The sequence below is a fragment of the Hemibagrus wyckioides genome, linkage group LG08 (genome assembly GCF_019097595.1).
Source record: "Hemibagrus wyckioides isolate EC202008001 linkage group LG08, SWU_Hwy_1.0, whole genome shotgun sequence".
NCBI classification, from domain to species: Eukaryota; Metazoa; Chordata; class Actinopteri; order Siluriformes; family Bagridae; genus Hemibagrus; species Hemibagrus wyckioides.
In genome coordinates, this window is record NC_080717.1 from 21984127 (window position 1) to 22011756 (window position 27630).

At 38.8% G+C, this 27630-nt stretch overlaps 1 protein-coding gene across 12 annotated transcripts; it reads left to right on the forward strand.

The window, feature by feature from the left end:
• ppip5k1b (diphosphoinositol pentakisphosphate kinase 1b) lies at positions 1 to 26667 on the forward strand. Of its 12 annotated transcripts, none has more exons than XM_058396579.1 (29): positions 2 to 232; positions 3670 to 4039; positions 4322 to 4517; positions 4618 to 4708; positions 4797 to 4882; positions 5578 to 5732; positions 5849 to 5950; positions 6037 to 6198; positions 6277 to 6398; positions 6567 to 6668; positions 6956 to 7042; positions 7126 to 7201; positions 7838 to 7947; positions 10970 to 11055; positions 11174 to 11299; positions 12559 to 12680; positions 12764 to 12946; positions 13045 to 13186; positions 13516 to 13734; positions 13817 to 13949; positions 14791 to 14914; positions 15015 to 15122; positions 15202 to 15318; positions 15431 to 15568; positions 16380 to 16476; positions 17508 to 17636; positions 19513 to 19575; positions 24416 to 24553; positions 24773 to 26666. In XM_058396579.1, exons 2-29 carry the CDS (start codon positions 3884 to 3886, stop codon positions 24865 to 24867), a joined length of 3465 nt encoding a protein of 1154 aa, XP_058252562.1. In that variant the 5' UTR covers positions 2 to 232; positions 3670 to 3883; the 3' UTR covers positions 24868 to 26666. The 12 variants fall into 12 exon arrangements, 10 of the variants coding, with proteins under 10 accessions (XP_058252562.1, XP_058252568.1, XP_058252571.1 ...); XM_058396581.1 differs by having other exon boundaries at positions 3 to 232; positions 14800 to 14914; XM_058396580.1 differs by lacking the exon at positions 2 to 232 and adding an exon at positions 2946 to 3083.
• Positions 26668 to 27630: the final 963 nt, after the last annotated feature.

Sequence of the window (27630 nt, forward strand, 5' to 3'; positions counted from 1 at the left end):
AGGATACGTCCAAGAACACACACTACCGTACTAACTAGTATGTTGAAACACTACACCACTTTAGGTGTCCTACTACTTTTCACATACTACTTAGTAGAGTAGTGTGCGTTTTTGCTTGTACTCAGAAGTCAGTCCGTGTGTGGTTTTTTTTTTTTTTTCTGTCTGAAGCTTTACATTTGGCAACAGACAAGGAAGTTGTCGCTGTCATCAAATCAAGCCCCCTTCTCAACAAGTGAGTATATCGCACTCTCGGTAACTTCTTGCTGTACTCCATCTTATTCTAATCAGTGCATCATGATGTCCTGATAACTTTTTTTGAACTTTTTGAAGAACAAAATGATTTGACAATATAGCTGAGTGCCGGACGGATTAGACTTCACGTGACACTAAAATAGTTGCTAATGAGAAAGTTGGTATTCTCTATATGGATTATTTCCCCACTTCATTCGTTATTTCTTAATCATTACTGAACACATTTTCTTCCCATGAAGCAACTTCCTCTTTAGCCGTAGGGAAGAAATCGCAGAAATTGCTGGTGTGCAATTTGTTTCCTTTTCCTTAAACATGAAAAGTATAATAGCTGGAAAGGAAGGAAGAAAGAAAGTGCGGGAAGTACGGCTTCAATGTCATTTGGGCATATTATATTAAATCATAATAATGAGGTGGTTGCATATCCTCATGCTTCATACCGATAAAAACTTTGGAGTCAAATGTCTTCATACGAAATATATAGTGCACTAGATAGGGTGCACGAGCCATAATTTCACGCCCTTTGTAGTGCCCTTCCATGCAAAGGAGGAAGTCAGTGGCGATTCAGCCCAGTAAGGGCTGTTTAATGGCATCTAGATGCGCGCGAGACACCGGACGAGCGCCTGCGCCTCTTCGAGTGCATCCGTGTCGCTCTTATCACTGCACGCGCTGTAATTCGCGCGCGCGCCCATTAATAGCCAGTGTCCCATTCTGACTGTGTGAATTTCTGTCATACTCAGTACCCTCTATAATTAGTGCATACACCAGCCAAGTGTAACAGGGAAGAGGCAGGGGGAAATTAGGAACATCACATACATTCACTTTAAACTTGGCTATTTTTAGAACAGCTGCCTCACTTTAATGTAGTCTTGGCCTACAGTGTGACTATGCCTGTGCTTTAGTGAGCAGAATAGTTCATTCTGTATGCTAGCATATTTATAAAAGCAAAAATGATAGATACGGTGTATATGAAACCAAAAGGGAACAAAAAATCAGTATGAATCTACTTTGGAATCAGTACTGTGGGCCTATATCAATTATGTTACATTACGTTTTAATCTAATTTACAATTTCCAGCCAGTTTTCGGATTCCTGGGTTTCTTATGAGCACCTTGACTTCACTTAACCCTTTGAATGCACTCTGTTTACAGCACCACTATGTAATTTACTACATTATAACAAAATCATAAGGAATAGTCAGGGTTCTGCAAGGCTGATGGAAAAGCAGTAGAAAACAGTACAAGCCTATGGTCTGCTGCAGAAACCACATATTTCCACATTTATTGGTAGTTTAGTGGATAATTAACCTTGGAGACATGAAGGGTGCTTCTTCAGCAGCTTTCACAGTTTCTTGTAATTTCAAGAGCAGTACATTTCCTCACTTGAAACAAATGACAACATTGTGACGCCAACTACCATCCCTCTGGTCCACCCTCTTCTGAGTAATGGTGTTACGTGGTATACTGTCAAAGCGAAAATTTGTGGTGAAAGAAACACAACAAGAAGATCTGTATTCAGGGATCATAACCAGTGTTAGCCGAGCAGAGTTAATCAGAGGGTAAATCTGGGTTACATTCTTAATACTTTGTCTTACTATTTGATTACACATCACACTGTGTAGTAGTAACGGTGCTATGGCATTAGTAGTCTGGTTAGCTGGCTATCTAACTCCCTACCTCCCTTCAAACAAAACCCATCCTTGTCCTTGGACAATATTAATAGTTCAACTAATTACTATCATTTTAATAGCTATCAGAGAACCATATTATTTGATGTTTTTAAATCCCAAGTTGCTAATTACTCTCCGCTTGTTTTATAGGAGCTATGATTTGAAAGCTGTTAATGCACTGGCAATCTTTGTAATGATAATAGAGGTGTTTTGCAGGATATGATCTCAAAGCCCACGGTGTTTGGCTGCAATTGGCAGGTTGCTTTGTGTGAAAGACTATGGCAGCACTATAGTCTATGGCATGTGGTTAAACTGGCTGCTAATCTGCCAGAAAAAGGCTTGCAGGCAAAGCTTGGGATTTTCTAATTTAGAAAGATTGGAGAACAATTACATGCTGTCATGGGATTTATTTTTCCTTAGAAAAAGGTTGGGTCTATGTAAGGTTGGAAAATTACTGAAAATAACAAACACAATATGTTTTGAACATGGCATAAACGGCTACTTAGTTACTTTGAGATGTTTGCTTTTGGATATTATGCAACTTGACCAGGAACTGCCAGTTCGGGGTAAACTCAGAAAAGGCTGGACTGTTCAGAGTGTACACACAACAAGAAGGCTATCTTTTAAATTCGTTTATTTACTTTTTTTTTTTTCTTTTTTTTTTCTTTTCCAATTTTCTAGTTATTCATACTGAGTGTCCATCTAAGGCCAAGGTTTTGGTTCTATTTACAACAGTCACTTGTGTATGTTGCATCAACCATTTAAAAACACCTTATTCAACAAAGACTACATTATGAAAAGACTGAAGTTTTTTGACCAAATCTATTTGATTTATGTTCTGTGTATCGGTAGAGATGGTGAAATTTTAGGTGTGTGACAGTTGAGTGAGCATGTAAAATCAAGTCTCTGCCTTCTCCAGTGTAAACAGAGGTTTAAGATAGCAGTTCCTGTAATAAAGCCAAGAAGATAAGTAATGGGTTGTGCTTAGTTTCATATGTTGTAAAAAGCCAGCCTTCACCAATCGGCTCCATATCCCTCAGTCACAGTGATTTGCAGTTTTGTTGGACTATCCAATGTTTTGATGGACATGGCTTTGGAAGGTTTTGATGGACACTTTAAGTGGCTTTGGAATGGACTCCGGTTTCGTTAGGAATGTTAGTTAGTTGTAAGTCCTTCACCATTTATTTATAACTGTGTTTATGTATGAATATTTAAACGTGGTAGTGTTGCAGGACACAAGAATAGCTTCCACTTTGATTAATATTAGCTGTTAACACTTACACAAGGTGATGAGTTATGTTTGGGAACCAGAGACATTTGATCTTTTTCCCTTCCCTCCCCCAGTTTGCTTCACCGAGGGTGTTTGAGCTATTCCTAGGCTGTGTGTATTACTCACTCACACACTCATACTCACACAGACAGAGTTAATGTTCTATAGCTTAGCACAGAAACAGATTGGCCTGCATTAACCTTAAAAAATTGAGCACAGTTGAGTGACTACAAATGAAAACTTCATGAAACCAAAGCATACATTTTGGCTGCTTTTGCTAGCACGTTTTCTTCTATTTTTATGGTGTTGACTGCAAGTTAGTGTCTACGTAATAGCATGCACTATCTATATGGAGGCTGAAACATGATACCGTGTACTGTAAAGTGTCAGTGCCTATCTAAAACTAATTTGCAATCTACAGCCTTTGTTTTTTATTACTAATAGTCACTTTGCCTTACTTTTGATTTCTCATTTATTGCAGAATGACACTGTAATTTCCTCCCATTTTTCTGAGCCCTGAACTATGGAAAGATGATTCTGGAAAGAGATCAAATGATCAGGACAGAACATTCTTGAAATCACCTGATGAGAAGAAACGAAAGTTCCCCTTCTGTACCCTGACTTGTTTCTGATGGTGATTGCTGGCACGTGATGGTACAATGGAGCTTGCAGTGTTTGTCTGACACGTGCATGGCATGTCAGAGTCAGAAGGACAGGTGGAGGAGGAGGTCTGCAGCGAGGTTACCCGTTTCCTGGTAGGTTTTGAGGACCATGCGCGCAGAGAACTGGAGGGTGGAAACATGAAGAACATTTCAGAACCGTATGATGAAGAGGAGGAGGATGACGATCTGGTAAAGACATTATAGTTATTCATCTTATACTACTAGGGGTAGAGGATATCAAAAATAGAACAAATACTTATCAGAGATGTTTCTATGGGATATGTATTACAATATTTAGATTATCTAAGAAACTAGCAAAATAGCAGAGTTTAAAAAAACCCGGTGAAATTTTGTTATAGTAGTGATAAACTCGGCACACTCGCTATTCATTTGCAGCAGGAAATTGATCAAACTTTGCAGAATTTGATTCACCACTTGCTGTAATGCCATGATTTCACCCATTGACATCAGGATTCAGAGCGTCAGATTGTGGTGGGCATCTGCTCCATGATGAAGAAGTCCAACTCCAAGCCTATGACCCAGATCATGGAGCGCCTTTGTAAGTTTGAGTACATCACTGTGGTCATCTTCCCTGAGGACGTCATACTCAGTGAACCAGTAGAGAATTGGCCTTTGTGTGATTGCCTCATCTCCTTTCACTCCAAAGGTAGCACACATGCTTGAGTACATAACACTTATTAGTAGTAATTTTCTAATAATAATCCTGTTACTGTAAATCATGGTTGCTCTTTTTCATGTATGTGAAGGATTTCCCCTGGACAAAGCAGTGAGTTATGCCAAATTAAGGAACCCTCTTCTCATCAATGATCTGAACATGCAGTATTTCATTCAGGACAGGTAGATAAGATCTATCTAAATGTTCTGAGGTTTAATGGTGTGCTATTCCTATGTTTTAAAACAGCCTTCTGAATATTTGTGGTTTTAGGAGAGAGGTATACCGCATTCTGAAGGAGGAGGGTATTGACCTGCCACGTTATGCTGTCTTGAACCGGGACCCTGACCGACCAGAAGGTAAGTGCAGTGTATCCAAAGTACATGAAGAAATCTTCATCTTCTGGCTCTCAAATGCATGTGACTGTGTTTGTTATACCACATACAGAATCACATAACACTATAAATATATATATATGTCGCTTTCTCAAAGCCTAAGTAGAGCCATATGTAGGACTGTTCTATATATTGCTGTTCCTACAGAAACCTGACCACACCTACCTGGTACCTGCTTGCAGTATTTTTTTGACAGTAGTTAAATCTGTTTGTCTTTGTATTAAAAAAAAATTGATCAATTATAATACAAGAAAGATTTCTGCTCCTTTCCTAGACTACAACAAGGCACTAACTGTCCGACTGAATGTGAATTAAATTTGTTTTCAGAAAATTTTAGTTAACTTGAATGGAAAAGGACCTGAAAATGGAATTTGTTGTAACAGTTAATTCAACATTTCTGAACAATGGAAACAAAATAGAAAAGAAAAGGATGAATTGTAAAATGCAGGTAATGGAAAGTATTAAGCAGTGTCCACACTGGCTGTGTGCTCATTTCTGTCACATCAGCTTAATTTCTAACTGTCTGTTTGACCTGCATGAGGGTAAAACTTTTCCACTCCAGGGGGACTGAGTACCATTAGATCCTGATCCAATTCTAGTAGTAATAATAATAATAATAATAATGATGATTATGATGATTTAATGTGTGTGTGTGTCAGAATGTAACCTGGTAGAAGGAGAAGACCATGTTGAGGTGAATGGGGAAGTGTTTCATAAGCCTTTTGTGGAGAAGCCTGTCTCTGCAGAAGACCACAATGTGTACATCTATTATCCTACTTCAGCTGGTGGAGGCAGCCAGAGGCTCTTTAGGAAGGTGCCGTACTGTCTATCTATCCTCTTTATGTCAGGAGTACTTAGAATGTATGTGTGTTCCTATTACATCAGCTTACTTCTACAGAGAGAATTCCTTCATTGTGTTATATGCTTTAGATTGGGAGCCGCAGCAGTGTTTATTCCCCTGAGAGCACTGTTCGTAAGACTGGATCTTACATTTATGAGGAATTCATGCCTACAGACGGAACAGATGTGAAGGCATGTGCAATTTCATGTGTAGTTGTTGCTGCTTGTGTTACCTAAATGAAAGTTTAAAACGTTAATACAGTGTATTCGCATAATAGGTGTATACAGTAGGACCTGATTATGCCCATGCAGAAGCTCGTAAGTCCCCTGCTCTGGATGGGAAGGTGGAGAGAGACAGCGAGGGGAAGGAGATTCGATACCCAGTCATGCTCACTGCCATGGAGAAACTTGTGGCTCGCAAAGTGTGTATGGCATTCAAGGTATGTTGTTGTTTACCAACAATTTTATGTCCACCATTAAATTTGGAGTCAACTGACACTGATATTTGCTCACCACAGCAAACCGTATGCGGTTTTGACCTCCTCCGAGCAAACGGCCACTCCTTTGTTTGCGATGTAAATGGATTTAGCTTTGTAAAGAACTCCATGAAATACTATGATGACTGTGCCAAAGTCCTGGGGTAGGTGAGGCTTTTTTAAAATCAGGTGTTGAATATGATTTATTGCCTTATTTTTATGTTATTATTTTTTATTATTATAAAATATTCATTTTAACATCATGTTAAATTTTGAAATGCTTGAACATAATTTTTTAAAGCATTGGTGTCACTCTGAAATCCCTCTGACAGGAACATGGTGATGCGAGAACTGGCTCCTCAGTTCCATATCCCCTGGTCCATCCCCATGGAAGCAGAGGACATCCCTATAGTCCCTACTACCTCAGGAACCATGTGTGTACTATTTGTCCATTCATCCATTTTACTTTGCAGTTCCTATTCATTAGTAAAACCACATTACTGAAGACACTGTTGAATTCCCAAATCTGAAGAATTCATTAAGAGCAGCCAAAGGTAGTAAATTTACAAGGATATGATAGAAGACATCTAGTTGGCGTTTACTGAGGAGTTTTGGGTGCACAATTCACAGTATTATGGGTGTGGCATGTTAGTATTAAAAGTCCACATTATAAATTGCCACACAGTAAAATTCTCATATCCATCCTTTTGGTCTCTTTCAGGATGGAGCTCCGTTGTGTGATCGCTGTCATCCGTCATGGAGATCGCACACCCAAACAGAAGATGAAGATGGAAGTGAGAAATGCTTTGTAAGTTCCATTTGTGCACCTCACTTCATGCCAGAGCTGTCAGCTATGGTGTTATGTACCTAACTTATATGCCTTTTTGTCAGGTTCTTTGACCTGTTTGAAAAATATGGTGGTTACAAGACAGGCAAGCTCAAACTAAAGAAACCAAAACAGCTCCAGGTGGGTATAAATGTTAAACAAAGAGCTTTAAAGGTAAATAGATTTAGCCTTTGAATACCAACCCAAGTGAGCTAGAAATACTGTATACATAAACAAATTGCAGTCATAATGAATATGTATTGAAGGTTTCCATGTATACATAATTCCCTGTATAATTCTAAAAAGTAAGCACTGCCCAATTTAAATCTCTCAGCTGATTTATAGTCAAACAGTTCACTGCATATTTAAGTCAGAGTCCGTGATCTGTATCCTTCAGATTAGCTTTACATGTCCTCTTCAATGTTTAATGTGGCTGGTATTTTCCATCACAATGTATAATATTAATGCACACATACCTGAGGTGGCGCCTCGCTGCTCCAGGGTCCCTGGTACAGCACTGGGTTTAGGTTAGTGTGTGTGTGTGTGTGTGTGTGTGTGTGTGTGGAAGTAGGTGCATTGACTATACTAATAATAATAATGAGTGCTGGAATGTGTGTGCAGGAAATCTGGTCCCGTAATGCTTTAATAATGATTAATCATGAATTAGTCCAAATCTTGAATTGTGGAAGGGCTGTTTTCGTAATTACTCTGCATGATCATACTTTTATGGTCTGGTTAAAATCCATAATTGAAATCATCTTTAATTTGTGTCATTAGGAGGTGCTGGACATTGCCCGTCAGCTGCTAGCTGAATTGGGGCAGCACAATGACTGTGAGATTGAGGAGAAGAAATCCAAACTGGAACAGCTGAAAACTGTGCTGGAGATGTGAGTACACTATAAGTGAACACTTAAGGCTAAGAGATTAATATTAACAGTGTGTGCCAGGCCTATCACATGGCACCGAGCTGCTGCACATTATCAGTAACACATCCTGATGACTTCACCCCTATTTTAAAATTCTTCTCCTCCCTGGTCAGTCGCTTTTTAACTTTATTTCTCAACTACGTTTACCTTATTGCACCCTTTTTTTTTGCTGTCCTGTTCACATTACATCCAGATATTATTTTTAAATAGAACATTTTGACATTATTCCATTTCCATAATTGTGGCGGTCTGGGAAACCCCATTGGCTGTTGCCACTGTTAAATTCTGGCAAACAGTAAAAAAGGTAAAAAATTTAAGTCTCTTTTTTTGCTTGTAATCATACTCCACCTGAAGAAACCACAAATTTACCGAAATCCATTGGAAATCTGGATATCTTGTGGATATCTTTCTGCAGTTGTCATATTGGGTAAGCGTCATTTTCTAGTAAAAACAGTCAGTCTGTCTGTATACTGTAGCAAAATGGATATGAGCCTAATCAGGCTAAATTCTAATGAGATAGCAGCTCACAAAAAAATGTGCACCACAGTTGCAATTTACTTGTTGCAATTTTCGTCTTTCTCATCTTACAGACATATTCAAAAGAAAAACTTTTTTCAGGTCACAAAACCCCTTGCACCACATGAAAAGTTTTCCCAGGTCACCACACATATATTGAATTATTTGTCTAGTCTTGGTCAGAAGCATTTTATATACAATATTTTCCTAATAGATAAAATGGTGTAATATTTTTGGGTTCTATTCAGAGTAGGCAAAATAAGTCTAAAACTGATGTGAGGAAAGTTCAGTAGCAGTTAAAACATGTTCTGTGCTTCCCATTTAGATGTATGTATATGTAAATCACCTCCATATAGTTCTCACCTCTGAGGTTGCCAGATTTTGTCATGAGTAGAAGTATGTGTTATGCGGTTTCCAATAGCATCTACAGCTCTGCCCTTAAACCTATTTGTGAGTCCCAAAAAATCAGGAATAGAAAATGACTAAAGAAGGAAATAAAAATAATACAATGATATATGAACAAAAAGATGAATAAAGATCTAACAGGAGACTAGTATATCGGCAGCATATATCTGCATAAATCGTCAGGGTTGTAATCTATCACATAAGTTACTGCAAACTCTTCCTTACTTGCCACTCTAATGAAAAAGCACTTGATCCAGCAATGCTATTTTTTGTATTGTGTGCAAATAATCTAATGAACCCACATAATATGTCGACTATTCCGAAGTTCTCTGTGAAAAAAATAAAAACTAATGATAGCAATGATTAATTAATACATTTAATCACATTCATATATTTAATACTGGCTTCACATGGCATTCTATAGATTTATTTAGTATAAATATACAGCCCAAAACATACATTGTGGCATAATGAGATTAGATCAGTGGCACTGGACTAAGTCCAGGAACAGAATAGTGAATAATTTAAAGCATTGCTGACTCCACTTAATGTATGCAACTCACGTGCAACTTCTGAATAATGTTTAAGTCTGTAGTTACGTTTGAGGTCTGAATAGCGATGCACAGTTCTCTATATTGGGAACACGCCTAACTCTGAATATAGTCCTTCAATAGCCAAACTACTTACATTTTTAATAATGAGCACTGTCAAATGTAATTTGTTCTTTATGAGAAAAAGATCTCTGTGATATATCTGCCCCTGAGATTAGTATCTTAGTATTCATTCCTCTCTTTTCTTCTCTCCACCCCCCACCCCCCCATCTCTTTTGCCCACTCTCTCCAAAGGGAATCCAGCCTGAATGATAATCAGTATGCACTCCTGAAGTTCATTCATCCTCATGGAGGCCATTGAGTTCATAGTTATTAACCTCTAGCCTTTTATACTTTAACAACGAGATAATGCGCGTTCCCTCATTCGCTATAATTCCCGCAATGAGGGCAATGGGAATTGTTTATGCATTTATGATGCATGTCACCTCAGGCATGTCCTAAATAACTGACTCTATTGCTAAAGAAACTCCATCCATCTTTAATCCTCCATGCTTCCTCAGCCCACTTCAACCAACCCACTTGCTATGCATCACTTAGGGTCTTTGATTAATTAACACATGTTGGGAAGGCTACTTTTTGTGAACATTTACATGACTGTAACCTATAAGGAAGTGCTTGGTTTGAAATCAGGAACCCTCTATGTACAATAGAGGCTGTATGTACAACAGTTGTTGTAAAATGCCTTAAAACTTGTTCAGTGTCAGTTTGAACTTTCTGCTTATAGACTGACTCCGAAACCAAGTATTAAAGCATTTTAAACTGCTGACGTCTGATAATCAGATGTTGGTAATCAGATGTCTATCTGTTTATTTTGTATTCCATTTGTTGGCATGTTGCTCTTAGTGGTTTAGCTGTAGTGGTTTTATTTCAAACTGCCATTCTTTATTCAGATCTGTAAAAGGGGCCTTATTATTGGAAAAACCCAACTGATATGACTATGATGAATTCTGGCAAACATAAAAATAATCACATCTCAACAACCTTGAAAGTGTGTGACTTCCCCGTACCCTAAATGTCATGTTTCAGTCCGGTTGTTGGATAGTTGTGCCATAACGAAATGGACATAAGCCTAATGAATATTCTCTTTTTTGGCATAAATAGAAATCAGAATCTGCAAAAAGTAATATAATAAAAATAAAGTTAAGGTAAGACTATAACTGTCTATAAATGTCCTCATTTGTAGGGATTTCCCAGGTCACCACACATTTTGTGTAGTCACAAAGTGGCATCAGAGTTGCAGCAATGTTCTCTTATATGCCTCTAAAGCTTAAAGGACCAGCTTTGGGCCAAAAACGCTTTGAAAGGGGCAACCTGACACATGTTTCTAGAAACATGACAGCGATTGAGCATCTGCTAGCAAATGATAAGCCATGCTTTGGCTTGTGGGTGTTATGTGTAACAGTATGACATTGGTGTCTGCACCCCATGTTTTGACCTGTGTTGTATTTAAGGTACGGACATTTCTCTGGGATAAATCGCAAAGTGCAGCTGACCTACCTGCCCAATGGCCAGCCTAAAGCATCAAGTGAGGAAGAAGGTGAACACATTATTAAAATAAAGACAGGATTTCAGAAGCTTGATCTGATGCACAGCTTTATATTACATCATGTGTGAATATCTCTGTGTGTATAACATTTAAACTGTGGTGTGTGTAGACGCTCAAAAGGAAGGTCCATCTTTGCTGTTGGTGCTAAAGTGGGGAGGCGAGCTGACCCCAGCCGGTCGTGTGCAGGCTGAAGAGCTGGGGAGGGCTTTCCGCTGCATGTACCCTGGAGGACAAGGTACACATACACACACACTTTAACTGACTAATCTGGAGGACTTTATCTAAACAGATATATTACTTTAGTTCATTATTAATTATTTATTTGTGACACAAATAAAGTTTTCTTTTATCTGTAACATAGTAGCAAAGTGCACAAGGCATTTCCAAGAAGATAATGAACCATGGCCCTGTGCCAGCTCCCATAAATGGAAATTATGGCTCAGAAAAGCAGGCAGTACATATTTTGTACAAGAAATCACTGAAATTTATAGAGTATAGAGTCTGTCATTAATGTCACTAATGCAGTCAGTTAATGTCTTCATGTCACGTGGTTCTGACTTTTGTAATGGACAACGACTGCCTCTATCAACCTCTGGACTTTGATATAATGTAAAATACATGCACAGCTGCTTTTGGAGTAGTGAGACGTGTGATGTGTCAAGCACTATGCTCTTGATGCAATGATGCATAAAGTGGAATAAACAATAATAGCAAAACTAAATGTATTGAAGACAGGGATTTCTTTCTTTTTTTGTTCCTTCTCATTGTTTTTAACATTTTATTTTTGGAGTAAACAGAAACTAACCGTGGCCAAACATTTTCCCATGTTCTTGCTGAGTCATATTCTACTGTTAGAAAGAGAGTAACACGGTGTTACTCGCTGATTTGCTCTTCTCTTACCTTGAATTATAAACTAGATAACCGCAGATCCCTGGGCTGTGAGTCCCCTACTGATTGTGGTAAGAAGGGCTTTATAGTGTGGGAATGATATTTGGCTTTCTGTGTTGCTTTTCTCATTATCATTTAATGCTCAATGTGCTGCCTGTGCTGTGTGCAGACGTTTTTGTAACATGACGTGAAAAGACTCCATGATGTTAGTCTCCCTGACAGTAATAAAGCTTTGTGTAGTTACCTAAGCAGTGTTAAGTACACAAGTCTGTGTTGTGACATGGTTGTTCTACACATTCTTATCTTTTGGACTGTTTAATGTGATCCCAAGTCTGTGTTGTCTAGTAACAATCACATATCAAAAAAGCCACAGAGACAATTATCATTCATGCCTAAGCTTTGCATGAATTAGCCATATTTTGCAGACAAGCCTGTCGTCATCATCATCTTTTTAAGAGATGTAATGTTTTATATCAATGCATTAGTGTTTTAGCAGCGAACAGAAACAAAAGGGAAAACTAAACAAGCACATTGTAAATAGCTGGTAAATTGTAATCAATAGCATTTGTACTTTTGCTAAAATGCAAGACTATGCACTCTTCCCAGGAGACTATGCTGGCTTCCCTGGCTGTGGCTTACTGCGTTTACACAGCACCTACCGCCATGACCTCAAGATCTACGCTTCAGACGAGGGCCGGGTGCAGATGACCGCTGCTGCTTTCGCAAAGGTACCTGTCTGTATATACTTGCGTGCTTTTATATGTCTGGATATGTCACATCCGCTACAAATGGAGTGTGTGTATTTTTTTAGGGGCTGTTGGCTCTGGAGGGTGAGTTAACTCCTATCCTTGTGCAAATGGTTAAGAGTGCTAATATGAATGGCCTGCTGGACAGCGACAGCGACTCGCTCACAGACTGCCAACAGCGTGTCAAAGCTCGGCTCCATGAGATCATGCAGAAAGACCAAGACTTCACAGAGGAAGACTACCAAAAAGTACCACATAGTTCTCTAGCTATAGCTTTCCCCCTTTTATACCCGTGTCAAAGGTTTCTTTTGTATGTTTAACTCTCTCCTAATGACATTTCTTCCAGCTTGCCCCAACTGAAAGCCCTTCTCTGGTCAACTCCATGAATATCATAGAAAATCCTGTCAAAACTTGTGACAAGGTTTTTGCTCTCATTCAGAGCCTTACACGGCAGATTCGCAAGCGGCTAGAGGACCCCAAGTCTGCGGGTATTGCTACATTTCCTACATTTTTCATAAAAATATTTCTTAATTAAAAATGACATTAGCTAGCCTATAAACTAGTTCTCAAGTTGACATGGATAGAATTTTAGGTTTTTATTAGCTAAAAAAATACCACAACAATGAATACTACTTTATCACTAGCATTAGCTAGTTTAGCTCACTAGCTTAGCACACAGATCCTTATAAGTAATGAGAAATTTTAATTTTGACATCGCAAACCAATCTGTGCAATCCAAATCTGCCATCTACCCTGATTTGCAGTAATAAACTATTCAGTTTGTCTTATTTAATACAGTTGGACTGTTTCCTATCAGATCTGCAGCTGTACCACAGTGAGACTCTGGAGCTCATGCTCCAGCGCTGGTCCAAGCTGGAGAGGGACTTCCGCATGAAGAATGGCCGCTATGACATCAGCAAAATTCCAGACATCTATGACTGTGTGAAGTATGACACACAGCACAACAGCTCTCTGGGCTTGGAGAACATGCTGGAGCTCTTCCGGCTGTCTCGTGCACTCGCTGACATCATCATTCCTCAGGTAGAGCGGCTGAGAGATTTTTTTCAGTTTGATTCTTGTCTTCTCCTTGTTTTCTGTCTCTCATGTGTGTTTGCAACCTCAGGAGTATGGAATAAGTAAGATGGAAAAGCTGGACATTGCTAGTGCCTACTGCCTGCCTCTGGTTAAAAAAATCCAGCTGGACCTCCAAAGGACACATGAGGACGAGGCTGTCAACAAGCTACATCCACTGTGAGCCTCTGGACCTCATTACAATATAATACACTACACAACGTTATTCATCTCCGTAAGGCAGTGCGATTTCATGGTTTAGTCGTCGCAGAAAGTACTGAAGCAGTCTTGATCCGAGCCTTACCCAAGGTTTCAAAGGATGCAAAATGTTGTTTGTGCAAAAAAATGATGTCTTAGTGAGTGAAAACAGCTTTAATATACATCGTGTGATTATTATAAAAAAAAAATTCTTTCTTTTTTGAACAAAAAAATTAAATTATTTTATTTTACTGGCAGATAACTTTGCTTTCAAGCATTTATTTCTTGAAATAATTGAAAACCAACTAAGCAATGTAGAAATAAATGGATACAAAACCATTAATTATTAATTTTTTATTATTTATTTTTATTATGTATATTAAATTGTCTTTGAGACAATGAATAATATATATTCAATCGAGCGTGTGCAAACTTGCCTTGTAATGTATGAGCCAAGGTTATTAAAATACCCTGGAAGTAAATGTACATTTGTCAAAAACAATATATTCCCCTATATTTGTCATATTGCATAGAAATATATTGCATAGTATTTGCAATATATAACAGAATTTTTGTTTCATAATGGAATGGAGTGACAAATTCAAGCACTTAAAATGAGTTGAATTTTTAGAAAGAAATTCTACACAAAACCATAATAATGTTTTATTACGCCATAATAAACATTTGTTTTATAATAATCTCATTATTAGAAATGCCACAGAAATGTGTTTGTATTCAGAATGCTTTCATTTGATTAGATATCATTTTTGTTAAACTGATGTGAACTTTGTGAGTGATCAGGTTGTGTTTTTATCTCCTTCTGGTGGTTCAGGTATTCGCGAGGCGTGATGTCTCCGGGTCGGCATGTGCGGACCCGGCTTTATTTCACCAGTGAGAGTCATGTGCATTCCCTGCTCAGCATATTCCGATACGGAGGCCTTCTAAATGTCAGTATGAGCCAACCAAACACGCACAGTGTATAGAGAAAGGTGCAACTCTAAATCCAATTTTAAAATGAATCATTCTCTTTATGCTGTTGTGTTTTAGGAGGAAAAAGACGAGCAGTGGAAGCAGGCCATGGACTACCTCAGTGCTGTAACTGAACTCAATTACATGACCCAGATAGTAATTATGCTGTATGAAGACAATAATAAGGTAAAAGCCTTTATCCTCTGACGTGTATCTTCTACTTCTGTATTTGAGTGTCCATATAGCTGTATGTGTGTGTGGACAGGATCCGTCTTCAGAGGAACGTTTCCATGTAGAGCTACACTTCAGTCCCGGGGTCAGAAGCTGTCGTGATGAGGAAAATGCACCAATGGGTTTTGGGTTCCGTCCTGCCTCTTCTGAGGTGTGTGTATTTGTGAATGTACTAAGAGTATAATAACCTTTTTACAGAAATTTATCTAAACTCTTTGAAATTAGAATAGAAGAGATCGAGATAATGTCTGATTTGAGTGCAGAACCAGGATAAGCAAGAAAATCTGGGCAGTCTGGAGGATTTGTCTCAGGATGAACCTGATCGAGCCATTCTTGCTGAGCACGTAAACGTTCACAGAAAATCCCCACTGATTCGTAACCGAAAAACTGGTTCCATGGAGGTACTGTTCTTTAACACGCTATGTGTGCCAGCTATTTAGAAAGGTAGCTAATGATCTACTAAGGCATCTTACAAACCATAAACAGCAAAATATGAAATAATTAGTATTTGTCTCTATAATAGACAGATTTTCCTATTACTTTATGTTTAAAAGTTCAAGCTCACAGTAAATTTACAGGTCTGGCATTCCAATCATCTGATGCCATGCAGGTCCAAATAATCTTATTTAGGTGGTCTGGACTTGATACCTAGGTTTGCTATTTGTTGGCATCCATTTGAGGGTTATAATTTCATTAGAATAAAAGCTGTGTTATGCAATCAGAGGTACAGCATGAGCAGCAGATCAAAAATGTGATTGGCTGGCTTTAGGTATGTTTAGGAAGCACACGTTAGCCTTCACCCTCCGTGGTTGTTAGCTGTCGTATGGTTGGGAGACCTGACTGGTGGGAGGGAAGTGGCTAAGAGTAAATTAAGAAGTTTGGCTGAAGTTGGGCTGGGCAGTGTGACACTATGATATAAATGTTGTGACGTACCATATCACATTTCCAACAAGCTGCTGATTTGACGCTAATGTAGTTTTGTAGCAGTTAAATGTATTCATGGATTTTTTTTTCTTATAATGTGGAAATAATTTTGCTAACACGTTGAAAATAGATATAATGATAGCAATTATATATCGCAAAAATATCGACCCCCAAAGTGTCAGATGTCAAATGTTTTTCTGTAGAAGAATATTAGCTGGTCATCTTGACTGTCAGTAAGTGTCTTCCTGCCTGTTCTAGCTCCATATATAGTATGTATTTTGAATGCAGGTCCTCTCTGAGAGCACAGCCTCCTCTCGTGGTGCAGCTTATCGCCTCTTTCCATCATGTTCCCGCCAACCCTGTGAGGTCAAATCTGGTGGCCTTGGTATGTATCAAATGTTACTCTCTTGCAGACCTACCACATGCCCTTACGTCATCAGCGTCAGTGATCAGATCACATTTCTCGCTCTCTATCTCGTGGATGACCTGGATACTAATAAAATGGTAACTTTTTCTGTACAGCACCTATGAGGCCCTGACATGAAGGGTCTGTTCATAGTGTGTCTAAATGTAGCTTCTGGCAGCACAGTGAGTGTTGTACAGGCCTGTCCTATTTCTGTCAGGGAAAAAAAACCTTGATCAAACAATGCAGACTGTGTCTCATGTTACAAACTTGAAACTTATGTATCTACAGTGTTCACATTATATATGTCATGGACTGCAAAAAAGTTTATATTCCATTAGAAGGAAAGATAAAGAAATTAACAAACTCAGTATGAAGTCTACGATTAATCAGGATGTTAATCGTAACAATAATAGTTGTGTGTGTGCTGCTGTATTCTAGCTATGAAGATGATTAAGAAATAGAGACATTGCTGTCTAAATATTTATATAAATACATCCATGAACAGTGTTTGACTCTGTCCTTTGTGCAGGACTTGTTAGTGACAATGCGTATGTTGCATCTGGTCCAGCAGAACAAAAATAAACTGGACAGCCTGTCTGTGACTAGCAGTTCATGGGAAATATTTGGAATGTCCCAAACGTGACACTACTTTGAGTTTCCTTTTGCTCTTCCAGGAACCAGTTAGTTTTCCATTACTCAGTATTTAAACACACTTTGAGTTTCCACTGAACAGTTTGTATTGTGTGAAATGATTTTGGAGTTGTTATGTGTCATCTCGCACACACAGAGGTTTGGTGCAGGACAGAAAAAGTTTGTGGCCTGATATTAGCTGTTAAACTAACATAATTTAATATCTAATGTAATGCCCAAGAGTCCCTTCAGTGGGCATGAAAACCATGAAACCTTTTAAGAGATGCTGCATGCTCAGGAGTGAAAACTAACTATCCTCAACCCTTTCCCTTCCTACACCCCTCTCTGTCTACCTCATGGTCTCTCCCACCTCCTCACAGGCTCACTGTTCACTGGCCTCTTCAGTTCCTCCTTCCGGGGGGTGTCTTCCAGTGCCCCCAACCTTCGAGAGCTGGCCCGATCCCAGCGCAAAAAAGCCACGTCTCCTCAGAGGCGAGTCAGTAGAGAGGGTATGTCCTCTGTCCAATTGCGCCTTCTGCCTTCAATAAAGCAAGCTGATCAAAAGAATACACACAGTTTCTTGGCAATATTCCTGATCCATTTCTATTGCTCTTGGCAATCCATGCTTCCCAATTATTCCTGTGCTACTCTGTTGTTAAAAACTCGCCTCTCCCACATACAGACTTTTGTTTATGCGCAGACTTGGCTAAAAGCTGCACAGACGTTTGGATTTCTGTCTATTCCCAGCTTCTTTCTAAAGCCTGGTCTCTGCTTAAAACTCTTGGCTTCAGCTGACCTTGACCTCTCTTCCCTGTTGATTCTCTTTAGGCTTTCTGAATGCTAAAACCCTAACTCTTAATCAGCCCTCTGTTTCATCCAGCTGGTCATTTTAAATTCACATTCTGCATATAGACTTTATTATTTATTCGTGTCACATTTATCAGACACTAAAACTTTAAGGCTGATGCATTGCATGTCAGAGTTTAACCAGCACCACTATTTGTGCTTGCAGAACAACTTACTGATTTTGTGTGTGTGTGTGTGTGTGTGTGTGTGTGTGTGCACGTGCACCTATGTGTGTGCTCATTACTGACACTGATATAAGGAAAGTAGTGTATTAGTTCCTCTTTTATCTGACTGCAACTTGTGGTCCTCTTTGTAAGAGTGCCTTTTTTTTGAAAGCCTTATTATTTATTCAGTATATTTGTACACAGAATATTCAAAATCTGCTAAACTTGTGATCGCCTCCAGAGGGCACTGTTTTGCTTTTATTAACTCCATTATTTATTTTTAGATTAGAACAGGATTGCCCATAGACATTTGCTATAGTTTATCAGGTACACCTTCCTTGTACCTCCACTTGACCATTTATCTAACAACTATAAGGTTATTATATAGGTTTTTATGTGTACAATTCTGTCTTAGCCCATCGATCTGCCCCATTCTTTTCTATCAGTGAATATTTAGAGAGCACAGGATTCATTTGGCTGACAAATCTGTTCTGCCTAGATCTGCCGAGTCTATTTACAATTGAGACAACTGAGTATATAGTTGTTTAGATATAGCAGTTACTTAGCAAGTTAGTGGGTGTTTTACAGGACTCAGTCTGTCATCCGCTTTATTAGACAAACCTATCTTGTTGGCCCACATTATAAATTCATGCTCTTCTGTGCACAATTAGTGCTAACTGACCTCTAGCCCTTTAGTGGTGATCTTGTGGTGGTCCCTTATGACAGGTAAACAGGGTAGAGAAAGGCGGACAAACTGTAAATAGCTAATCTACAGTCAGTATTTGTGTTTCACTGTCAAAGTAATTTTATTGACATTTTGCTGGGGGGGGATTTAGTGATACATATTGACACAGAGAAATTGATTGGAGATGTCTTCAAGTACTATGACACAATATTTTTGATTTATCACTAAGGTGAACCTGATAAACTGCCACAACGGTGCATTTTGCTGAAGTTTAATGGTAATTAAGTACACCTTTCCATGCTTTTACCAGATAGATTTACATTCAGAGCCATCTGCATGGTTAATATCTTGGGACTGGCTCTTATTGCAAGCATATTGCCTCAAAGTTGAGCATAATTGAAATTTTGGCCACAGGGTGTCACTGTATGATTATGCCTTAGGTCTGCAGTATATCAGACCACTAAAATTATGCCCAAAATAGTGCCTTGTCATGCTACTCCATGGAAATGGGAGGGATGAGGGTAGTGTTTCTCTTATATAATTTTTATATAACTATATTTCAGAACATATTTTGGAAGGGTTTTACTTTCGGTTAGAGGGTTTGGGGGGGTTCTGCTCATACTATTCGATTATTTCTGGCTTTCTGGGTCCAAATGCACCAGAGTGACAATGCTTCTTTTATTTCCTCAGAGTTGCTCTCAATGCCGGCTGTAAAGAGGTTTTCTGTGTCATATGCCAGGCATCCAACTAATGGTATGAATGTTGTTTGGAATCCCTGTGTTTAGATACATGCATGCCCCCTGGGGGTCATTTCAACATAGCAGTTAGTGATTTGTTAGCATTTTGATTTCATGACCCTAATTAGCATTTTTTTCAAGTTTGATTTTTCCCATTATTTCTCCTCAAACTTGTTCTCACCCAATATATTTGAATTTACCAACTAAATCACAATTATTGGTTGAATTAATTCCTCTTCCTTTTTTTTTTTAGTCGAAACGTGCATCTCCTTTTTCTACATATATCTCATGATATATTTAATTGTATTTTTTGTTGTTTGTTTATTTTTTTTTTTGCATTGTCATGCACTTGGTGATATCTGATAGCTCAATGGGTATGGAAAAATCGTTAACCTTGCCATCATTGTGCTTTAGAATTAATGATCACTGTTAATTCCAGTTTCCATTTTGGACATGCTGTAGCTGTTATATAACAAGATACCGAACAACAATGAGTCGTTACACATTACGGATAAAGATGATAATAAAGGCAAGGGTTACCAAACTGTCCTCACAGTTTTTGCTAAGATGCACTGTGAATCTTATCTATCCACTCATACCGTGGCTGACATCCTCAGGCTAAATCACAGCTGATGAAAGAAATCTTTCAGCTGTTCCCTGAAAAACAGTATTTTGTGTCTTGGTGACAGATGCATTATGGATAATGTGTGACCAAAAATTTGTCATGTTTTCCCTCTACATCTGTTTATATTCTTAGCAGAAAAAGCAAGATTTTTGAGGAGCAGCAGTAGTTTTAAGGTCTTCATTAGCAGTTTATTTACAGCTTTTGAAAAGAAGGACATAAATTGAAGAAGTTTGTTTTATAGAAGCTCTAGCTCTGGAAACTTCCAGATTATTGGTATTTGAGGACTTTGGTTATTTTACTTTTACCATATCATCAAAAGATTGTGAATGTGAATACTGATTATATCACAGCTGTCTATAGCCATGAGTCCAAGAGATTGTCCAGCTGTGAATGTGCAGCAGTTTGAACAGATGCCATAACTGGCTTTAAATGCTCGCATTCACCCTTTCGGTCGGCATCTGTTGCGTAGTGGGTGGGAGTTAGGTGAAATAATAATAACTTAAAAGAAATATTCCTACCTGTTCTATGGTTCAACCCTGTGATCAGTCACCCCAGTGATTACCATTTAAGTTGTTTCATATAAAAATTATTTAGTGTCAGGCCTGATCCAGAGAAGCCTAAATATTAGTAGAATACTGAATGTGCGGTTCAAAGTGTTTGTGCAAAGAGCTAAATGCAACTTTTCAATCAATTTGATGTGGCAGTTGTATTGAAAAAATAAATAAATAAATGAATCAGCCTTAGGGAGATAAGTCTGTCCTGATCTATGTGCCAAATCACAAGCTCTTGCCCAATACTTTACATTTAAAAAATCAGACATAGAGCGAGTGTTCATAAATGCAGTTTAGTAATGTTAAAAAGCATCGTTTACGTAGTCATACTGTGTTCAATGCTGCCTTATGTTAACTAGCAAGTTTAGCCAACACTGTTTGTTGTGTTACATGTATTAGTTTTATTTTAATGCACAGTTGAGTGATGAAGAGAGAAATTCTGCACAGCAGTAGCCTTGCTGGTTATCTCCAATGAGCCCCTGAATTTGTTTCATGGTGCATGTGGGCAAAAAAAAGTGTTAACTGATATAAACAATTCTTTGGCTAAATCTATCACCCATGTCTTTTACTATAACACATTATTTTGTATTTCTCACAGCGAACACACTGTTCATCTAAAGCAGCAGCTGTGAATTATTTTATAGCCTATGTTTTGTGTCAGAGTGATTGAACACAGCGGAATCATAAAGCTGCTGTGCAGATCACCCCCACACTCTAATGCAAAACACAGTAAAAGGCCATATATAAATTGTGCACTGAATTGACAAGATGAGCAGTTTCCTCATCGATGTTAACGCCCCATTCAGACATGATCACAGGTTAGGTGGTTTTAATTATACTGGACTCCTTTTTAATGTTATCTTTGAAGTGTGAATTAGTGGCTGCAGTGCTGCAGTGGCTCTACTTTTAGTTTAGAAATGCTCGGCTGTAGTTGGTAATTTGTCTCGCTTGCTGACTCACTGAGCTGAGAAGTTGTGAGTAGACATTCGTAAGGTGCCGCGTGCTGTACAACAAGACTTATTTATCTTCCTCAACCACGTCCTGACTCTGTTCCCTCTGTTTCTCTTTTGTCTTTGTCCAAGACTGTTTCCATTATATGCTTATAGGGAAAAGAGGAAAGAATCCTACCATTTCCTTTTCGAAAACCCTTTGGTCCAGATCTAACACTCCTTCCTGTATGTTCCCTTTTCTATGATCCTTATCTTTCTCTTCCGCTTCACTACGCGTTCTACTTTTTCCTCCTTCCTCTTTAAGTCTGCTGAGAAGCAGCACCATGATGCTGAATTGCTGACTTAGTTCTCAGCTGACGTCTGTGCTCACTCACCAGCTCCATCACTCCTTCTACCCCCTCCTCTCGTTCACCTGCTCGCTCCAACTGGCAGTCCCGTGACTGATTTCCGAAGTAGCACTCCACCCACTCAAACACCTCTTTTTCTGCTGCATCCCCATCCTTGTTCTGCTTTCTCTGAGTCTAGCATCTTGCACTATGCTTTATTACTATGTCTCATTGCGGTGCAGGACCATCCACATGGGAAGACAGCATATGGTTATGTGTCGTATAAAATGAGGGGGAAAAATCCCACTATACTGGAGCTGTTATATTCTGGTTGATTTGGCCAATTTCTGTCTCTCATCCAGCACTTTGTTTGGAAAATAATGCTAATACCCCTCTCAGAGCAGCCTTAATTCTTAATTGCATGACAAGGTGTTGAAAGCATTCCTTTGAGATTCTAGTTCAGGTTAGATAGATATGATTCTGTTACAACTGCTGCAATTCTTTGTCAGCTACATTGTGAATCTTCTCTTCTACCACATCCCAAAAAGGGCTCTGTTGGATTCAGTTCTAGTGACTGTGGAGGTTACTGAAATGCACTGACCCTTACTGTGATGTTCATGTAACCAGGGTCAACATGTGCTGTATCATCACATTAGAAGTCACCATTAGATGGATAAACTATGGCTGGTTCTCCTTTGGTCAGAGAGGATGTGGCCTTCAACTAATGCTTGATTGGGATTAAGTGTCCAACATGTGTCACCAGATTCTGCCCTTATCATCAGCATTTCACAGGAGAATTATAGATTCCTCAGACCGGTTTCTAAGCTTCAGCAGTCCAGTTATGATAAGTCTGTGCCCACCTTAGCCTCAGATTCCTGTTCTTGGCTGACATGATAACCTGGAACCTGTTAATGTAGGCTGCTGTTGTAGCCTATCTACAAGATTTAACATGTTGTACATTCAGAGATTCTCCTTATCATGCTTGTAAAAAAAAATTATGTGAGTTACTGTACCCTTCTTGTCAGATCTGCCTGGACATTCTCATCTGACCTCTTTCAATAAAAAGGTGTATCCACCTGGAAAAATGGCTCAATTAATGTTTTATTTTTGAATAGACTAGAGTGTTGTGCATGAAAATCCCAGGAGATCAGCACTTTTCAAAATAGTCAAAACATCCCACCTAGCCCCAGCATGACCAAAGACAAAAAGGACCATATTTTTTCCCTATTCCGACGTTTGATGTTAATTGAAGCTCTTGACTTATACTTGCATTGACCTGGCCATGAATCAGCTTCTGCATTCTGGCCAAACACCAGACCCACTAAATTCATCATTTTAATTGGATACTTAAAAGTACATTTCTGTGTGCAGACTGACCCCTGAGAGTGTTTTGTAGTGAAATTGGATAAAAAAATGGATCAGAAGCAAATTGGATCCTTTGTGTGCTATTTTATTTGCAAAAAAAGCTTTTAAAACCGGCAAAGCCACAGATAGTGTGAAAAACCCTTAAATTTTCTCAGTTAGGATTGTTTATCTTCTAGAACCATCTCCCTTTCCCTCTTATACTCTCTCTCTCATTCATTTTCAGCTTGTCTTGTACCCTCCATCCATTTTCCACTCACCTTTCCATCGTCTGGTTCTCTGTGTGAATGAACCGAGAATCGTGCCTTCCTATATATTAGATTCTCGGTTGCACTCGATGTATGAGCCATGATGCTTGTGAGAAGAGCAAAAAATATGAATTGTCCTCAATACATCCAAGGGGCTCATTGTTCGACCTGCTAGATTGCATTCTAGACAGACTTTTTAGTACGACTTCCTTTTAGTTCTGAATTAAGCAGTCTGACTTTCCTCACCTCCAAGGTATAATACTCTCAATACAAAGAAGCATCACTTCATCCTTTAAAGTAGTTTGTGCCATCCGACTCCATTGAGCCCTGCAGTCTTATAGCAAGTACAGACCAAAATCAAAAACAAACCAGATTATATACAGCGACGGAACACTGTTGGGAGTGTTCAGAGTTATAACCATTTCAACTCGGTTAAAGTGGTGCATTAGTCACTCCAGCAGTTTGTCAGTGCACAGAGCCCTGTGGTTATTCACTTGCTGTAAGGCTCACAGTGATTTGTGATGCATGGTGTGTTAAACAAGATGTGTTATCAATGAAAAACACATGCATATCTGTGGAAATTCTGGGATTGACCTTGGTATTAGGTGATTTGGGAGCACACAGATGTAACTTTATTATATTCAAAGGGTTTGGGATTGTTGCCAGGTTGTCAGGGGTTTGTTGTCTGGGGCGAGACTGTTGGCAACCCTGTATCATTGTAGCTCTCTTATGTTTGCACTAGACATGTCCTTTTCTACATCGATTTTTAATTTTGTGTATTTTGTGTCATTCAGGATTTGAAGGTTGCTCCATGGTGCCATCTATATACCCCCTGGAGACCCTGCACAACTCTCTCTCTCTGAAACAGGTTGATGAATTTCTCAACAAGGTGTGTGAAAGCCGGAGAGAGACACTGGCCAAGACTCTGAAATGTAGGTAGATGCACATGCTTGCAATCATGGATACTGTGCTTGCTATTTTTAAAAATCAAATGCTATACTCTTTTAATATATCCTGCTATATTGCTTTTAAAACCTTTAATAAGCTGACCTTTCAATCTACGTTTTTGCTGTAATAAAAAATTTTTAACAAAAAAGAAACCTAAAGGTCTTAATCAAGCCTTGTGCTTTTTTCTCTGTTGTACCCTCCAGCTCTGAGAGCAGTGTTTGACTCTCAGATTCAACCTTCCACAGAGCCTGAGAACCAGGAGCCAGCGAGGGTTTCATTAGCTTCTCCACTGCCGTAACAGCTAGCCCTGTTTCTATAGTGTGAGTATCTCCTCCAATATAGCAGCCTTCCAGGACTCCAGGAGTAATCCATCATCCCCACCATGTCACCATCTGCAATACTCCTGGAGTCAGGAGCTTTCCAAAATATGCAGCATTCTTGAGCGTTTGCCACCAAAGCGACAAAGACACTAGTCCGTGCAGGCCTTAAACTGTCAGGCACTTGACACACTGTCTTCTTTTAAGCCCATCTATTAAGCTCAGTTGCTGCTCTACTTAACTTTATCCCACCCTTATATTCAGATTTAAGTGTCATAATGTCTTGTGTGAGGTGTGTTTCATTTTGGCAATGTAATATATGTAGATTGGCTCAAACATCAGCTCTGAGCATTTCCCCTCACCACAAATCTCTTGTATGTGGCAAACCTTTCTGAGTTAAACTAGGTACATGCTTTAGGATACAAATTTCCTGTTGTTTTTACAAAATTGTATCTAAATTTAGCAGGCCAAAGACTTATGTAATATTGGCTATAACTAAAACCTGATTGGTTTATAATGTCAGTCAAACAGCCACTTCCTGTAGTTTGTGGTAGGTGGACCTTGGTTACATATATGTATGCTGTTCAGCAAAAAATATTTCTGTATTATGAGTCTCTCTGCTATATTGTAGGACATATTGTTCCATATGTGCCTTAGCAACTGATTGTGCCTGTCTGTCTGCCTGTCTGTCTTTCTGAAGATGCCAGCACTCTATCCATCAATGTTCCCAGTTTATAACCTTCAGCTCAGTCAGTGACAGGACCACAGCACCTGAGCAGCTAGTAAACCTCCAGACACACACAGTGCAGCTGCACTGATCCTCGTCTTATTTATTCTGACGTGAGATCAGCTTTATACTTTGCTTTACAGTACAACAGGTGGCTGCTGCTAATCCAAGAACACCAATTTGAGGTGTAGCTTCTGCCATATACTGCCACTGAGACTCCATATGCTCATATTCTCTCTTTTTTTTTCCTGCATTTATTGTATATAATCCGGTTGTGCAGTCGGCCAGTTATGCCGAGCCTCTTCAGCTCCAGGAAAGCAGCAAAACACTGAGTACGAGAATTACTTTTATACCTCTGTAAGCTGCAAGAGTAAGATTTAATTATAGCTTATTCTGAGCTGCATGAAGATAAGAATACACTCTAGTAATTGTCGGTTCTTTCAGCTGATTGCACTTGTCACATCTTCTTAAAGTGATTTCATTGGATAACGTAATGTCACTCCATGTCAGGCAACACCTAAGAGATGCAGGTAGACCAATCAGATCACAGTGGTGTGTTCCGTGCTAACATTTCCTCCTCCAGCACGCACATACAGCTGAGTCACTGTGCCAGAGTACACGTGAAATAAATGAAAAATGAAAGTAATGATCCTGCAGCCAGATTATCAAGCACAATGTTTTTAATCACTGATTTTGTGGTGTAATTTTTTAATATTTGAAATGGTCTTTTTCTGTATTTTTGGCATGAATTGCATAATATATCTTGTTATAATGAGAGGAATACTTGAAAGAAATGGAATTAATTGTATGATATATGATAATGCTGATATTTTAGAATGTATTTTGTGACTTATTACTATTATAAGTATTACAAGTGGGTTTTTTTTTTGTTTGTTTGTTTTTATACCAAACTTCCCAGCCAGTACTGATTTGAGATTATTACCTCTACATATTCTGGTAGTGTCCTGCTTAAGAAATGTTTATGATCTGCTGTCTCCGAGTTGTTTTTATTCTAGATCTTTGAACGATTTAATTATAAAGATTTCATTTGATACAATAAAATCTTTATTTATATACGAATAAAAGATCATTATGTTTTGAGTTATTAAGACATTATAAATGAACAACAAACTCCCGGTGTCATAACACGATGCTGAGCCTGACAAGTTTATTAATACGGTTCTGAAAGACAGCGTAAAGTCTCATGGATTTGTTCAGGGAGCAATGAACCATGTGGTGACTCATGCTTTGTCCTTAGCTGTGCTGCGTTACTATGGTGATTGGTCCTGATGCCCATTGACTTCTCTAAAACCTTGGCTGAACCATGGCGTCGTAGCACAGGAGAGAGACAGAGACAAAGAGAGGATTTATTCAGAACAAGTCTCAGCCAGGCTTAAACAGGAAGCCAAATGGTGATGTCATTGCAACTGTGTGTTCCTCACAGGCATTCAAGATGTCTGCATTGTGTCCCAAATTTCAAAAGAGTGCCCTGATTCTCTTTTCAAGGTAATGGCATATGTAATCCATTGGCAGAATTTCAGCCATGTTCAGCATGTTTATAATTCGAACACGTTATGTAATGAGTGAAGATTATATACGTAATAATAACTATTACTTACATAATGAGTATTACCTAATGAACCTTTTACGATTGTCTTTGTTTGGAGTTGCTTCTTCTAGCACAGTCAGCTCCTTTAACAGCTGTATGCTTGGTGTGGATTGTAGTATGTTTTGTTTGATCATCACTAAAAGGCTCTGACAAATGAAACAGAAATCAATCTCCTCTTAGTGTGCAAAATACAATAGCATAGAATTTATGTGAACAACCCAACCATTTTTCTGGTGTTCAAAAGTATTGGAACGCGCGCCTCACTGATGTTTCTCGATGCCCTGGTACACTGATTGCTTGAACAGTTTTTAGCGCTGAATGTCTAGCCTTGATTGAGCCCTGGGTTTTTTTTTTTTGTTTTTTGTTTTTGCATTTGTTATTAAAATGGATAAACTATCATGAAGACCA